The 17,825-nt window shown below is 41.7% G+C and overlaps 1 protein-coding gene across 1 annotated transcript in view; it reads right to left on the minus strand.

Annotated features, from left to right (window-relative positions):
- The window catches only part of RXFP2 (relaxin family peptide receptor 2), a 77,404-nt gene extending 62,924 nt beyond the window's left edge, over nt 1–14,480 (minus strand). The window contains exon 1 of the mRNA XM_089303717.1: nt 14,344–14,480. Within this exon, the coding sequence (XP_089159843.1) occupies nt 14,344–14,386 (43 nt within the window). The 5' untranslated portion in view covers nt 14,387–14,480. The remainder of the gene's footprint in view (nt 1–14,343) is intronic.
- Between the last annotated feature and the right edge of the window lie 3,345 nt (nt 14,481–17,825).

The raw sequence follows: 17,825 nt of genomic DNA on the forward strand, positions 1-17,825 counted from the left end.
GATAGGACTTGGATTCAAGCACTCCCGTGAGATGTGGGTGTCCCAAGTGGCTTCTTACCTGCTGTGCAAAATGCCTATCCTGCCCATTCCCCCCCCCCCCCTTAACTCAGCCTTGATAATATTACTTTGTCATAGTAGTCATTTTATGCAGGATTTCTGCCCAGTTTCATTTACCACCCTGATCCACTTTCAGATTCTTGCCTTGACTGAGTGTTTCTAAGCCTCTGTTTTCTAGGACACACCAGATACTGAATGCCGGTAAAAGACCCTCAGGGGCCTACTCCCAGATATTCTACAGTCCCCTGAGAGCCACTTAACCCCTCCCAAGTACAGTGTCCCCATGACCCCATCCCCTTGCTGAAGGCTCAACCCTTCATAGAGTTCACCCTTGGGGAACACACTCAGAGTATACCCAACCCATATCACTTCTCTTCTGAAAATCCCTCTTGCAAAATCTTCTAAGTGACAATCTCTGAGCACAAGCTTCACCTCGGGGTGCATTCTTTTGGACTGAAGTATTGTCTGTGTTTACCCGCTCACCTTTTCTGCAGAATGTGAGAGCCCACCTCTTTCTACCTGAGCACAGCGAATTCAGAGATGCGCAGTGGGCTGGGTGAAGGGAAGAGACCCTGAGGAGAGTGATTGTGAGGAGAGAGACGAGGTGAGGGCCTGAGGAATGTGCAGGGGAGAGAGGTGATCTCTCCGTCCCTTCACTGGCTTCTCTTCTGATTCTTAATTCACTGAGGGCTCTGTGGATTTCCACTGTCTATTCTTCCTCTCAGTGGGCATTTTTCCAAATTCTAATCCCAGCAGTTGACAGATTTACCAGCACCTAAAACTGCTGCTACGTCTGGATAGACTGTGCCTCGCACGGGCATGTGGTCTCTTTCATATAGGCTGCTTGGGCTGAGCCTAATAGAAGCTGCATGCAGGATTTGGACACCTCTTTTATAAGGCACAAAAGATGAAGATTTTCCCTCCGGCTTGGCTCCTGTTAAGGCTTTCCATGTCTGTTCCATTCTCCATTTACTCTCCTGCTCCCTCTCTCAGATTCTCTCTCCACTAATTACTTCCTTTCTTTTGTAGATGTTCCAACTGGTTGCCTCTACACTATGCATTTGTCTATTCAGCTTATTCAATCAACTTCTGTTTACAAGACAAACAAGAAGATCTTGTCCAAACCCTACTGCACCTCCAGCCTTTGGAACTCAGATGCTCTTTTCATTTTCACAACTCCCTTTCTCAGAAGAATCCCAAGGTCAAGGTCACTCTGTCTTTACCACCTTTTCATTCTTTAACTCTCAGCTTTCAGTGTTGGCCTTGATGCTGCACTGCAATTCTCAGTGGGCTCACTAATACCCTTTGGTTACTAAATCCAGTCAGCATTTGTGGTCTCCTTTGTACAGGGATCCCTGAAGCCTTGGACACATCCATGCCCCAGATTGAAAGATTTTTCCCCTTGACCTCGTGAGCTCTCACTGTCCTTGGCTTACTTCTCCTTTTATAGGTGTCGCTCCCCCTCTTTGTGGAGGAACGACACAGGACCCTGCGCTGTTCTTTTGTCTGCTCGGCCCTTCCTGGGTTTGCTGCTGGTCCTTCCCGGGTTGGCTGCCGACCCCTCCACCTCCGTGGAGGGGCGGTACCCCCGCCACTTTCCCCGCTTCCGCGGAGGAGCGGCACACCGCCGGCCGGCTCTCTCGGGGGCTGCTCAGGTGTTCCTTCAGATGTTCCCGGTGCATGTTGTTTCTCTCCTCCTTTATAGTCCTCTTCCACCAATCCCAACTCTGCTGCCCACACGCCAAGCATGCTGCTCTCCTCCAATCAGGAGCAGGATCAGCTCCTGCAGCTTATCAGTCAAGTTGGCGAGAGGCAGCTGCGTAGAAGTTTATTCCTCCCCAGCGCCATATTGTGGGAGAGCAGATGCATAGAATAAGTCTTAATTCCAGTAACTTAGTCTAGTCTCAGTTGCTCCCCACAATAGGTTCTTTTTTCCCTCTTGATCTCTTGAATCCATAGGCTCCTTTTGCTTTGCCCATACTGCAAATGCTATGCATTAGGTCAGAGGTTTCCAAATCTTTCCATTTCTTAGACCAATGACTTCAATGAAAGACTTTAGATGGGTTTGCAAAAAGTTGCTAATGTTGTACTTTGTCAAATAAGGATGTTTAAAAACTCTAGGTTACCACATATTTTATATTTATTTTATTAGAAAAATACTAAACAACACTATTTTGTTGTTTGAGAGAACACATCTGTAGGAGAAATGACAATCTTTCAAAAGAACACATTTTGCTTTGTGCAAAACTAACTTACTTATGCTCAAGGACGGATGAAACTTCCAGTTGTGACAGGGGCCCTGGAACACAGTGTTTGTAACCATGAATGAGAAAACAGAACCTGGCAGGGTTATGGCCTCCTGGAGGGAGGTCAGTTCTGGGCTCTGCAGCTTGGCCATCTTTTCTCCCACTTTGTTATTTGACTTTAGCTTTGCTTGGGAGAAAGCTTCCAGGGATGGAACTACCAGATCCTAATTTGAAGATAACTGTGAAAAAGGTGATTTGCCTGATTTAATGAAGGGTATCTGTAAAAACCCTTAGTGTATAATATACTTAATAGTAAATTTTTGAAGACGTTTCTTTGAGATTGGGAACAGAACAGGAAGGTTTACTCTTCCTACCTCTATTTGCTATCGTATTGGAGAACTCAGCCAATGTAATTATCAAGGGAAGTAAATGGATGGTAAAAATATTGGAATAGGAGAAATAAAGCTGTCAGTTTTCATGAATGATACAACCATGAACATAAAATATCCAAACGAATAAAATGTTGGTGAATCTAGCAAGGTTTCTGTAAGGCCAATTGCATATCAGCAACAAGTAGTTAGGAAATTAAATGTTTTTTAAAAAAATCTTTCACTATAACTAACAGTGTCATGTATTTAGGAATAAATCTAATAAAATATGGAAGTCATTTATGCAAAGTATATAATATTACTGAGAGATATTAAAGATCTAATAAGTGGAAGGCTTAATGTTTTTATCATGTTAATTCTTTCTCCAGATTGATCTATAGACTCAAAGCAATCTCAGTGCAAAGCCTATATGTGTGCAGGAATGGTGCAGGAATGCTGCAAGAATGGGTAAGCTAGTTTGGAAAGGCGTGTGGTAATGCAAATGGACACAAGGAGACGGACCCTGTTGAAGGACAGGATAAGAGAACTTGTTCCCTGTATATCAAGACTCGTTATAAATGTACAATAAATCAGACAGTGTAATATTGTTGCAAATATTGGAAAGAACAGTGGTATAGCATAGGAGATTTGGAGAAAGACACACAGGAACATTTAATTTATGACCATTGGCATGGCACAGAAACAGTCGATGCGAGGAGATTATAGATGTAAATGCTGAACCAATCCAATTACTGGAAGATAATTTAAGAGAAAATCTTTGGGACTTTAGAGTAGTGATCTTAAGGGGACTACAAAAAGGTAAAACTGAACAAAAGCACTAATCACGAAGAGAAAGCTATCTAAGTGAAAATTCAGAACTTCTGTTTAAAAAGCACAGAAAAAGTCATCATTAGGGAGTGGAAAAGCGCGTTGCAGAAAGGAAGATATTTGCCAAAGGTCTGTGATTAGAATATATATAGCGATAGCCTCCCAATCAATAAGAAACAAATGAACAGCAAACAGGAAAATGGCCAAGAGACTGAGCACTCAATAAAAGAGGCTTTCAAATAGCTAAAAACACCCAGAGAGACATTAAATCTAACTCCTAATCAGGGAAATGCAAATGTTTTAATGCATATGTTTTAATCCTAACAAGCTATCACCACAGATTACTAGTATGGTTATAATTTTAAAAATAACCCACTTACAGACTATGTGGTGAGGATCTGAAGCACTACAAACTGACACACTGAAGGGAGTGCTAATTGGAATGGTTGTTTGGGGAAACAGTTTGCAATTATCTACTGAACTTGAAGTTCTGCAAACCCTAAGAATCAACAGTTTTACTTCTAGGACCATGCCCATAGGCATGCATCGCCTGTGCACCAAGACTTGTGCAAGGGTATTCACAGAGGGGCGGGCTTTTGGTGCAGCAGTTAAGATGTCTCTTGGGACATCTATATCCCATAGAGAAGCACTGCTTAGAGTCCAGGCTGCTCTGTGACCCAGCTTCCTGCTAACACACACCCTGGGATGCAGATGATGGCTCAAGAACTTGGTTCCCTGTCACCTACATGGCAGGCCCAGATTGAATCTCAGGCTTCTGGCTTTGGCCTGGCCCATTGCAGGTGTTGCAGAAGTGAATCACTAGAAGGTAGACTTCTCTCTGCCTCTCTCTCTCTTCCTTTCTCTGTGTGTCTCCCTTTCAAATAAAATGAAAAACAAAGTTTTAAAAAAAATTAGAATATTCACAGAAGCATCATTCACAGTAACCCCAGACTGGAAAAAATCCAAATGCCTCTGAAAAAGAAAATGAATAAAAATTGTGGTGGCGTCTGGCATTGTAGCACTGCAGGTTAAGCCTCCTCTTATGATGATGGAACCCACACAGGAGCACCAGCTGGAGTCCTGGCTGCTTTGCTTCTGATCCAGCTCCCTGCTAACCTACCTGGGAAAGCAGCAGAAGATGGCCTGAGTACTGAGTACTGAGAGTGCTGAGTACTGAGTACTGAGAGGGGCTCCTGCCTCTCATAGAAGAGACCCAGATGGAGTTCCTGGCTCCTAGTTTGGCCTGGCCTAAACTTGAATGTTGTGGCCATTTGGGGAATGAACCAGTGGATAGAAGATGGATCTCTCTCTCTCTCTCTCACTCTCTCCTCACTCTGTCACTCTGACTTTCAAATAAATAAAGAAACTTTTTAAAATTGTGATGCATTCTTCCATGGCATACCAAGTAGTCTTGAAAATGAACACATGAAAGAAGCTAAAGTGATTTCAGTCCAAGCAGAGCCAATGGACAGTCTTTATTTTCCAAATTTTTGTGTGTGTGCACAGCCAAGAAAACATTGCTGGCGGCCCTGACTGAGATGGTAAGAACTGAGACTTTAGTGTGTGCTGTTCTCTGTATCTGAAATGTCATTTATCTTGTTTTTCTGTCTCTTCTCTCTGATATTCATCTCAGAAGCCATTTCTGTGAAAAGTGTTCTGACACATTCTAAGACCATTCTCTGGCACAAACTTCCTTTTTTTTTTTTCTGTCCATGCAATCTTGCATATAACTTTATTGTAGTACTTAAGGAATTTTATTATAATTCTAGATATTTTTCTTTTCCTCATAGTCCACTGTGCCCTCCTAATGGAAAAACATTTTATTGATTTTGAGTCTCCCAGTGTCTAGGAAAGGTCTCTACCCTAGCTTAGAACATGTGCCTCAACAATTGGTGTCTGAGCTTATGTAACACTTTCAGGAATGGCCGTGCTGCCTCTGTGAGTCACCTGCATGTGAGTGGGGAGCCCAGGGGCTCTTCAGTGATCATCTCCATCAGAAGCTCAAGCCACACTTTGGCGTGCACCTGTTGGCCGAGACATCAGCGTGGGATAAGTACATAAAGAAGCTTTATGCGAATTTTCCTTTTCTCATTTGTCTTTTATTGGTTCTTCATGTATTTTTTTTAAAATTATGATGACATTTTTGCTGCGGCCAGGCTTCTCCTAATTTTCCATTGAACTTTCAGGAAGGATGAGGTGGCCCACACTGGTCACGGCACAGATAACTTCCTCACACTTTACTCTCTACAAAACTTACAATTCACAGGTAGAGTGGACAAAAACATCATGGCATCTGTGAATCCCTGTTCTTCAAGGGAGGGCAACTTTTTTTTTAAGTAGGTAATTTTAGCTCAGCTATTACAGTAAAAGCAGCATTTTAAAGCAGGAAACAGGAAACAATCATAAAGGAAATGCTTAAAATAAGGGCACAGAGCTTCTTGGTATCATTCAGCATGGATTGTTGTCCCTTTCCTGCTTATAAGAAAGTTTACCTGAGGCCTCACTCATTCGTTTCACCCTGAGACAGGATTTGAAAGGAGATTTTCTTTTTTGCAGTGTTTCTCAACGGCAGAATGGAAGTGAATATATTCTAAATTTTTTATATATCATGAGATTACCATAAAAGGAAAGTAGGAGTGACAGTAAATATCTATGGCAATAGTTAGACCATTTTTAGCTTATGTGGTTGACATAGAATGTCTCAGGCAATATATGAAAGCAAAGGAGAGAGACAGATACAGAGACAGAGCGACAGGTCATGACCAATCCAGTGTCCTCTGGCCAGGCTATAATTCAATGAAGTAGGGATGATGGAAGTCACATGATGAATAACTGTTTATGTTCTGGGGTTAATCTTTTCTTCTGAAGAAAGGAATGATAATTAACATCGAGTCTGCTCTGTAGGGAAACTTTGCAAATCATAGTTCTACTGTGCATTAAGAAGCTGCATAAGGGTCAGCGCTGTGGCACAGCAGGTTAAAGCCCCGGCCTGCAATGCTGGCATTCTGTATGGGAGCCAGTTCGAGTCCTGGCTGCTTCACTTCCAATCCAGCTTCCTGCTAATGTACCTGGGAAACCAGTGGAGGATGGTCCAAGTCCTTGGGCCCCTGCACCCACTTGGGAGACCTGGAAGAAGCTCCAGGCTCCTGGCTTCAGATTGGCTTAGCTCCAGCCACTGCGGCCACTTGGGGAGTGACCAGCAGATGGAAGACGTCTCTCTGTAACTCTTTCAAATAAATAAAATAAATCTTAAAAAAAGAAAGAAGCTGCATGATGATTATTAGGGAGGTTCAGCTAGACCCTTGCCAAATAATTAATTTGTCCCTATTACCCACAAATTAAAAAAAAGAACACTTGTTCAAATAGAATTAGTGTGTTAAATAATGGCCCCAATTAGCAACCCTACTACACATAAAAAGCGTGACAAAAACTAATATCTCCGATAGAATAAAGATGTACTTAATGTATCTACTTACATGCTGATGTCTGACTGTCGTAGTAGGTTGGTTCTCCAGGGGAGTGATTCATAGGACAGGTTTATTGGGACCACCTGGGTGCTTTGTGAAGGCACTGAGACCCAGGGCCCAGCTCTGGCCCATTCTCTCCCTGGGACTGGAGCCCTAGAATCTATTGCCTTAACATGGTCACAAGCAGTTATTAGAAACTCTGTGATGATTTCCATATTACAGATGAAGCTGAGCGGTTCTTTGGAATGCTCAAGGCCAAACACGAGTTAGGGTCAAGGCTGTGACTTAACGTCCTTGTTACTCTGTTCTCCCTCTTATCCGAACCTCTTAACATTCGCAGAGAGAACACTTTCCTACATGACCCCAAATCTCCCCTGTGTGTGCCCCTCCCCTTGGGTCTCTGGAGGAGCAGTTTGCCGAATGAAAGCCATCTGTATTTCTGAACTTCTGGGTCAAGATCATCCATCGAAAGCAAATTCTGAACACGCTCCCACACCGTCAGCTCTCTTCTGTGGATCCAGAAAAGACGGATGTTTTTTCATTAAAATATTTAGGTCATGGGAGACGAAATTCTCCATAGGCTATGAATAGAGAAAAAGCCACTCCTGCAAGCAAAGCTAAAACTGTGTGGTTGGCAGGGAGCTGGCAGGGAAGGGCAGACAGAGCGAGGCTCAGTGCGAGCCTGAGGGAGGGGTGCAGGGCAGCCTGAGCAGTGGACGCTGGAGATGGCAGGAATCACAGGGCGGAGACTGAGCCCTAAGGATGAATGAGGAGTGGAAGGGCTCTGTCTTCCCCATCCCAGGTTGTGAATTGAGTGATGCCCGCTGTTCACAGCTTCTGGGACAGCAGTGGCCCTGCTTCTGCAGAGACTTGGAGCTGATCACCCACAAGGCAAAATCCCTGAGATGCTAACAGGGACCCCAAGCACTTGGGTCATCTGCTGCTACTTTCCCAGATGCATTACCAGTAAGCTGGGATCAGAAGTGGAACAGTTGGGAGGCTGGCGCAGTGGCGTAGCAGGTAGGGCTGCTGCCTGCAATGCCGGCATCCCATGTGGGTGCCGGTTAGAGTCCCAGGTGTTTCACTTCTGATCCAGCTCTCTACAATGGCCTGGGAAAGCAGTAGAAGAAAGCTCAAGTCCTTGGGCCCCTGCATCCATGTGGAAGACCCAGAAGAAACTCCTGCCTCTTGGCTTTGGATTGGTCAAGCTCTGGCCGTTTGGGGAGTGAACCAGCGGATGGAAGACTTCTCTCTCTCTCTCTCTCTCTCTCTCTCTGCCTCTGCCTCTTTGTAACTCTTTCAAATAAAATAAATATTAAAAAAAAAAGAAGTGGGGCGCTGGTGCCGTGGCTCACTTGGTTAATCCTCCACCTGTGGCGCCGACATCCCATGTGGGTGCCGGTTCTAGTCCCGGTTGCTCCTCTTCTAGTCCAGCTCTCTGCTGTGGCCCGGGAAGGCAGTGGAGGATGGCCCAGGTGCTTGGGCCCCTGCACCTGCATGGGAGACCAGGAAGAATCACCTGGCTCCTGGCTTCAGATCGGCGCAACGCCAGCCGTAGCAGCCATTTGGGGGGTGAACCAACAGAAGAAAGACCTTTCTCTTTGTCTCTCTCTTTCTCACTGTCTATAAGTCTACCTGTCAAATAAATTTAAAAAAAAATTAAGAAAAAAAAAAGAAGTGGATCAATTGGAACTTGATCTAGTGTTCATGGTGGCTACTGGTCTCACTGGTGGCAGCTTAATCTGCTGTGCCACAATGCTGGACCTGGTGGTAGAGCTCAGGACTGGACATCTGGTCTAGCAGTGCAGATGTGCACATCCAGTACTGCCTGACCCACCTCCAGCTGCTGACTCCAGCCTCCTATGGCCGCACACACTGGGGACAGCGGCGTTGGCTCAAGTAGTCGGGTTCCTTCCACTCACCCACGTGGGAAACCTAGAGTAATTCCTGGCTCCTGTCTTTGGCTTTTCCCTTTCCTGGCTATGTGGGGAGTGAATCAGCTGGTGGGAGCTCTGTATGTCTTTCTGTTTCTTACAGAAAAGAAAAAAAGTAGTCTAACATTTGTATTGTTAAAATTGTCATAGGACTAATGGAAGGAAGAACACAACATAAAAATAGGAGGTTATAAAACAAGAACAGACCACTTTACATGCAGCTAGAATTATTGGAATGAGTAATGGGTACATTTAAAAAATATAAAAATAAACTGGAATCAAAGAAGAATAAAAAATAAACTGGAATCAGAGAAGAATAAAAAGCAGAGAGAGAAAGAGAGAGAGAGAGTGAGAGAGAGAGAGGCATAGTTAAAACTGTCTTTTCCTCACTAGACACATTTTGTTAACACCACATTTCCCTGAGGAAAAAAAAAAATTCTACCATTGGTAAGAAGATGTGGTTCAGGACAGTGATGACTTGAACCTGGTGCCAGCAAGTTCAGATCCATATCAGCTCAGCCAAAACACAAGATACACTATAAAATTCATACACATACACACATGCACACATATATTTAATTTGAAAAAGTTGATACAATATGTAAGCTATAAATTATATCACATTTCCCAATGGGCTTGGAACAAAAAAATCCCATCATCAAGCACCTGAATGGTTTTCCACGGCACCACGTGTGAAGTTTTACAGTAAGTATATAGAGGAAGATTCTAAATAGCCTCTGGCCAGTTCTGACCAGATTTTATAGGCAAAGGCATTCAACTATTCAGTTTTCAGTGCTTTCTGGATTTCAGAATCATCATGGAGCTAAGCTTTGCGAGTATGGCCGCACTGATAGGACAGTCACTTGGTTCTGATTGGGCATATGTTCTGCAATGTCAGCCACAGAACTGGGGAGCACTGACCCCGCCCAGCCGAGGAAACAGAGCCAATCACAGGAATGGAGGAGCCCTGCGAGACAGGTGAGTGGGGTGAGGCACACCTGAGGACAGGAGGTGTTGGGGGATAGCGGTGTCCCAATGGAAAGGCAGAGGAAGATGGGAATCAAAGAGATGCAGCAGGTGCAGGGATCAGAGAGCATGGGAGGTGGCAAGGATGAAGGCAGAGCTGGATTCAGCAGGAGGTTTGGAAAGCAGCTGAGGAGATGAGAAAGGAAGATCTCAGGGGGGGAGGAATCCAGGAAGACAGAGAGAGAGAGAGTGAGCAGATGAGGTGGAGAAATGGTGGGAAGACAGGCCAGAAAGACCACTAAAATGTGTGCAAAGGAGAGGAGAAGCAGACAGCAGGAGGACAGAGCACTAGCTGGGAGGGGTGGAGAGCAAGGGAGAGACCTGAACAGGAACAGGGTTCTGCGGCCAGGTCAGAGCAGTGGGAAAAGAAAGGCAGGCTGAGGGAACCACTGATGGATGAACGAATAAAGACCATGCAGCTTGGATGGACAGAGGACTAAGAGTGGGATCCGGACATCTGCCCCAAGATGATGGACCTGGAGATCATTATGCTTGGTGACGTCAGAAGTAGATAAACATCACATGGTCTCCCTCATATATGCACACTAAAGAAGTGGGGATGTGAAATTAGCATAGTGATTATTAGAGGCTGGGAAGGGGAGGGGAGGAAAGACAGGGAGGCTGGATAATGGGTACCAACACTCTCTCTCTCTCTCTCTCTCTCTCTCTCTCTCTCTCTCACACACACACACACACACACACACACACTGGTGAGTGGAAGAAATAGATCTCGGGTTCTGCAACCCAAGGCAGTGACTGCAGGTCTCTAACGTAGTCCACACTGTGTAGCCGGGGGGAGAGAGAGGGGAAAGCTCCAGACATACAGAAAAGGTAAAGCCATGGAAACACTCAAGCGCCTGATTCGATCATTTCACGCCATGCACTTGTGTGGAATGCTGTGCTGTTCCCCATACAAATCTACAAATATCCCATGTTTATCAAAACATTTTTCTTAAGAAAATGCTATAATTTTATCAATCATCTTTGAATGTATTTTAAAGACTTTTGACTTTGTAAAAAAGTTAATCTTTCGATTGTAATTCTTTTCTAAAAACATTCAACAGGCTGTTTATCACAGGGACACTGAATCAACCATTTCATTGCCATTTTGGGGCTCTTCCCTGAGGGGTTTAACAACAGCGACCTTCATCACAAACAGGTTGGTAAGCTCATACTAACCCCTGGAAGCACGGGGTTTATTTGTCATTTTCCCCAGAAGGCTGCCTCCAATTTCTGCATTATTTATCACTTAAAACAAGCACATTGGCCAGCGCTGCGGCTCACTAGGCTAATTCTCTGCCTGTGGCGCCAGCAATCCGGGTTCTAGTCCCGGTCGGGGCACCGGATTCTGTCCCGGTTGCTCCTCTTCCAGGCCAGCTCTCTGCTGTGGCCTGAGAGTGCAGTGGAGGATGGCCCAAGTCCTTGGGCCCTGCACCCCATGGGAGACCAGGAGAAGCACCTGGCTCCTGGCTTCGGATCTGCGCAGCGCTGGCCATAGCGGCCATTTGGGGGGTGAACCAAAGGAAGGAAGACCTTTGTCTCTGTCTCTCTTACTGTCTAACTCTGCCTGTCAAACAACAACAACAAGAAGCACATTGGTTTTTTCCTGATGGATGCTGAGATAGGTATTTATCACGTAAGTCAAGGGCTCCGGGTGCTTAATTAAACACACACTCCTACACACTATGCGTTTTTTGTGACATAACTGCTTGCCCAAAATCGCTGTCAGCCGAAGGTTTTTTCAGGCCTTGGCTTTCCTTGACACAATGAGACACTTTCGGTATCAACTTGTTGGGAAAGCAGCTTCCTAACTGTGTCTTAACCCCGAGCGGGAGGCTCAAAACTGTTTGCCTGCATCTGGTCGTATCTGCACCCAGTGAGAAGAGCCAATGAGTAAACACCTGCAGTAAGACGCATTTAGCTGCTGCTTGTCCACACAACAGAGCTCCTAAGGCTGCCACTTGTGGGTTCCCGGCTGTTCCCTCCTACACACACTGCGGGCTCCACGCGCCTCACGTGGGTGCTTCTTTTTCACGAGCAATTCTGCTTCAGGGCCTCGGGACAGTAGGTCTGAGCCATAACTGACTTTCACAGGCATCTGCAGCATGGATGTAGTTGTGTGACATGAAAATAAGGGAAAACCCTTTCTCAAGCCAGGGCCACCAAATTGAATTGAAGGGTTAGGGAGAGTAAGGCGTCTACCGCGCCTCGATCATCGCCACTAGGGGGCAGTCGAACACTGCCCACTGTACAATGCAGCTCAGGCCTGCCTGCGTTTTTGGAAGGTTAGCGAATGAGTCGAATAAGAAGTAGCAATTGGTAGTTAGCAAGTAGCATCCTCAAAACCTGTTGCTTTAATTTATTAGATAAAGCTATGTCTTAGATTTGTAATACTATCCCTAATGAGTCTATTAAAATACCTTTTCTTTGAAGTGCTTTGAGGCTGGTTAGCAAGGACGCAGAGTGCATAAATTAAGACAAATCGAATGTAACAACAATAAGATATGCTATCCGTAGCCATCCGTAAACGACCACAGTCTGAGACAGCCGGGATCATTCATTGGGTAGGCACTCCAGGTTAAACACGGCCAGAAGAACAATGACAATCACAGAATTTTTAAATTTTTCTGTTTAGATCTAAGAATCTATCCCAGACATCAACTTAAACTTATAAAGCACTATTTACTATCACATAATTCTAAATGATCTTTCTTTGGTGATCATAAAGAGCCTTAACATTTTACCTATTTACAATTTTACTGTGAAAAAGGAACATGTTTTACTAGGTATATAGCAAATACTTATTTTTTTACATTATATTGAAACATTGATTAATATTGTTTTACTTAAAAAAGAAGTTGTTTTAAGAATAAAGGTTTAAATTAACAGTGGGAAGTAACGTAAAATTATGACAGAATTTCAAGAGAATTATGGTAAATCGATAAATATTTATTTGGTTGGTGCTGTGGACATGAAACACGGCATTTACTAGAAAAATGCGAATTAGGTGGTGAACATGTCTGCTCATTTTAAAGAGCATCATCTCATTATCACAAATCATAAGATGATATTTTAATAGTGGATAACTTCCACTTCATACAGTGTTTGTCGTGAGTAAAAGAAGTAGTGCAGTAACCGGGGAGTTTTAGCATGGTCAGACCATTGGTGACAGGCATGGATGAGCTCTATGATGTGTCTTGAGCAAGAAACTACTTTCTAATTGTTTGTTCTTAAAAAAATCCTATAAAACTGGATATTCCAAATATGGATACAACTTGAATCTTTAGGGTCAGACCCTAAATTAAAGAAAGAGACTGCTTTCTGTAAGTGCATTTTACTCAAGAGAAGTTCAACTATTGCTTGTCCTTTGAAAGAACTGACCTTTTCATGAAAAGAGATTAAAATGTGAAACAAAAACCTTGATAGGTATATTGCGATGATGTTTTTAAACAAGCTGAACTGAATTCTCACCATCATTTTAAGTTCAAAATAAAATTTAAATATTTTAAATATTTATAAAATCTTTTATTTGGTATAACTTATTAAATGATTGCTCATAAATATTGCATTTTATTTTAAGATTAAAATTATTGTTGGAATTAAATTTGTAAAACTGAATATTTTAAAAACTTTAAACAGAACTCTAAGAAAATAAAAATACTTCCAATTACTTACTTTCTCAGAATCTTTAAGAAGGTATAGAATATATATACTTTTGAATAATAGTAATGAGAAACGCAGCATATTTTGAGTGCAAGAAATAGATAATTCACTAGTGGAATTATCACAACAAAGCAAGTCTCTTTCTCTAAAACTAGGTAGATTTAAGCTTTATCTTTTGTTAACTTTACAATAAAACTGCCATTGACTTAAAAATTAGCAGTTTGAAATAAAAATTTCCCCAAATTAGAAACAGAAATGAGAATTATCTCCTCTTTTGCAGCCTTTTAGTAGCTTTAGGAGCAAGGTGTTCTTGGACTCATCTGGGGCTTTCTATTATCTGTTTCACTCTGCTAATGCTGAAATCCAGTTCTTCACCATCCCAGATATTTAATGTACACACCTCAACAGGTTGAAATTTTACAAAACAGAACTTTAGTTTGTCAATTTGCCCTATTTTAGAAATACTTAAAAATCCTCATCTCTGTTATAACTAAAATAGGTAATTGAAGAATACTCTACCTACACCTTTTGCAATAGATCAAGGCATGCTTCCATGAAAAATCTGTTGTGTCTAGAAATTGCCAGGCGACTGCAAGAGGCGATCAGCAGTTAGTGATAATGACGATGACAGCGCAAACTTGGTGTCTGTTTTTCAAACACTGCAATCAGCCTATTATAAATGCCATAGAGCGAAATAGAAATTCTAGATTCTTTGGGAATTGCATTCGTTTAAAGCGAGAATCAGTAGCCTTACCTTTGACATCTATCAGAAGTACGAAATGAAGGAGAAGGAGCATTGCAATCAATCTGAGGCCGAAGAGATGTTTAATACCCGCAAATAGCAATAAGTTTCAGCAATTGAGTTATTGGTGTTTCCTCCTTATAGCTCAGAAGGAGTTCTGATCTCACAACTCTGGTGCCTCCCCTGTGTCTGAGCATGCTCACAGCCAGAACCCCACTGGCTCCAGGGGAGACCGACTCTTGTCGCCACACAGCCTGCTTATCTCGTTCTTTCTTTTATGTTTCATTTTATTTTAAATCTACCATTGTGTTCCTGGTCGTGAATTCATTAGGGATGTGCACAAGGGTATATAAATAAAATTTTGGCATTATGAGATAAGAAGCGTATGTTAATCACTTAATTTTCCCCCTGAAGGCATGCAGAGTGATTTCCTCTGACTTAAATTCGAGCATGTATGGAAACTCCTAAATATGAATGGATATAGATTTATGTTGAATAGAACTAAACTCTTTGCAGGCATGCTTTTTATTCAATAACAAAATGATCAAGAGCCACTTACTGACAAATACGCAAAGAATACCTCCTTCTATTCCAATGCACTTAAATGCTCTCAAACCAATACAGGAGGTTAGTAATAATGAAAACATGTAGTCTTGTGTTAAAAATATTTACTGTAAAACATTTGCACAATATTTTGCACCTCACTTACTTCTCCCATAATCACATTTCTTTTGAAACATGGATAATTTTGTTCTTGTTCTCAAAGCTGTGTTACACACCTATCATAAAGCATTAATTATAATAGTTCTTACATCCTGAAAGCAATTTCTTTAAACAGCATAGTTAGTGCAAGCTGAAGTATATGAAGAGATTTTGGTTGTGGGATTATGCTGATCCTAGTGAAGTCACAAGGAATTCTCCAAGAAGACACGGTAGAATTTCCTTGTCAGGGAAATTTACTAACTGGCAAATACCTATGTGGATAACGCAGTGTCGTCCTGATTTGGACAGAGGATTTTATAACCAAATGATATGGATTCTCTTACATGTTGCTGTTAACCATATCCTACCAACATTGTTGAGAGAGCTATTTTGTGATGGGAGTCTATTTTCATCACAAGCCCTAAAAGATGAGGTTTTCCTTGTTCTTTCTTTCGTTTCTGCACTGATAGGACAAGAAGGCAAAGAGAATTTGAAATGAAAATATTTTATTGATCACATAATGCAGTTAGTTCTTCTGTCTTTGAAGAAATGAGTGAGCTAAATTCATTAGGACTTCTTCCAGACACATTTATGTGTTTCTCATCTGATTTTTCAAACCCAACAAAGAAGCAACAGAGAGAATAAAGTCAAAGATGAAAAGAAATATTTCAAGATCTTTTCTTACATTTCAAGTACCTTTTTTTCCCTTAACTAACCTCGAGGTCTTAGATAAAATAAATTTCCTTAGCTCACCTTAAAAAAAATCAGGAATTATTATGTTTCATTATACTTTGTACTCTACAGAGATGGTGGATGCTAGTTTCTGGCATGGAAATTGTAAGCATGAGCATTCAAGCAATTAAATATCATGGATGGCCAATCACAGGTCTATGTGAAGTTTAAATATATTTCCTATGAAAATAATTTCTGAAAAAGGAATGTCAAGATTTAGTTTGGACTTCTTTGTGAATATCAGCCTTAGCAATAGAGTTGAACCATCATACTTTTCTGGTAGGTATTTCAAATATGATCTTTCAAATATTAACACAAAAGAAACCAGAACTCGATAGTTATAAATTATAGTTAAGAACCCCTTTGATTCATTATTAAGTTTTAAAGGTAGAATGTACAAGCAGTGATATACCATTTCACTCAATATGTTTTAAGTTTGATTTATGTAGTGTGAATATCCAGCCTTTTCAACTGCACCTGCCACGGCTGAAGAGTACACAGGGATATAATGAATATGTTTAAATCACAGTGAATTAATTTACTTTAAGGAAGAACCCAAGGGACCACACTCAGAATTGAGATGGAAGAATTATGCAAGTTGATACATCATTGGATATTAACTTCAAATTCGCAGAAGTGTCTTTTATTGATCCTTGTCTGGGTCTACCCATTCCTTCATTTCAATCATCTATTGGAGGCCCAAAATTTTGGCATTTACACGCTGAAAACTTATGTAATTATATTGACTATGGTACAGCCCAATCCAATAGAATTCTAGCTATTTCAAGGGAGTTTAATGAAAATGCTAATTACCTGGTTCTATGTGGGTGGAACGGGGCAGGCATTTCATAGAGTCTGCTGGAACTTTTACGCATGTCTTAGAAATCATTATTTAATATAAAATTTTTAAATCAAAATATGATTTATCTAAATATGGGAAGAAAGCCCTGATTTTGACACACTTTCAGAATTGTGTGATTGTTCTTTAAATTGGCTACAATTCACTTTCTTGCCAAATTAATTAATTCAATCAAGATTTTATTGAGTAGTTGCTTTACTTAATGATGGTGTAGCTTTATGGGCACCTCTCACTTCTGTAGACTTTATAGTTTTTTATTTACAAAATCAGATCCATATCTAGAATACTATCACTTTCTGTTTTGGAGGAAAGGGGTAGGTAAGCCAACTAATAAGTTACCACAAGGATAAAATTTTCCTTACAAAATAGACAATAAGATTAAGAACCCCAAACTTATGAGAGCAGGGTTCCTTGAGGATTTCCTTACCATAACCAAGTGATAGTAAAATCTGAATATTTCAGCTATACTAGCTAAGTATCTGTGATTAAAATTGTATGCTAGCCTCTCCGTGGGAGTTTAGACCATTCATTAAAGCTGATATTCTGAATAACATTTTCAGCAGTGGTAACAGATTTATTTGTACTCCATAGGCAGAACAAACCTAACAGAATCTCAAAATCTCATCAGCAGAGTGTGTCTAGCGAACAAACCAATCCTGGTGTATGGTCCATTTTGAGCAAAAAAGTTTAAGTTAAGTGTTCTAACTCTGATGTTCCAAATTTAAAATAATTTAAGTCAGGCTCCATTTAGCTAGGAATTTTAGCTCCTGGCAAGCTCAGCTCTTAGGAGCACAGCCACAAAACCCAGGGTAAAAAAAAAAATCACAGAGACACTACTGGCAGTACAGTAGATTAGATCCTCTGAAAGGCATTCTTCCTCGAAAATAATAACTCCTTCACAGCAATTTTTGTGGCGTATCTGGAGTTTTCAAAGTGAGAAGAATTGAATCTAAAGGGAAAACACAGGACAAAACAAAAAACAAATGCCAAAATGGCCATGTAGCAGTCAACAATTGCAAAAGCAAGGGTTGTCCAGCAAATAGATGTGGATATCAAAGCGGTGGCTTGTAGGGCAAGCTTCAAGTCAGTGTGAGGTATGACAGCTTAATCAGAGTATCCTACAGGGTGGAGCTGAAGACTTTGGAGTGGTGCCCCCTAGCAGTATCCATGAGAAATGCAAATTCTGTAGGAAAACATCCCT

The sequence above is a fragment of the Oryctolagus cuniculus genome, chromosome 9 (genome assembly GCF_051225735.1).
Source record: "Oryctolagus cuniculus isolate XC-2025 breed Fujian yellow rabbit chromosome 9, ASM5122573v1, whole genome shotgun sequence".
NCBI lineage: Eukaryota > Metazoa > Chordata > Mammalia > Lagomorpha > Leporidae > Oryctolagus > Oryctolagus cuniculus.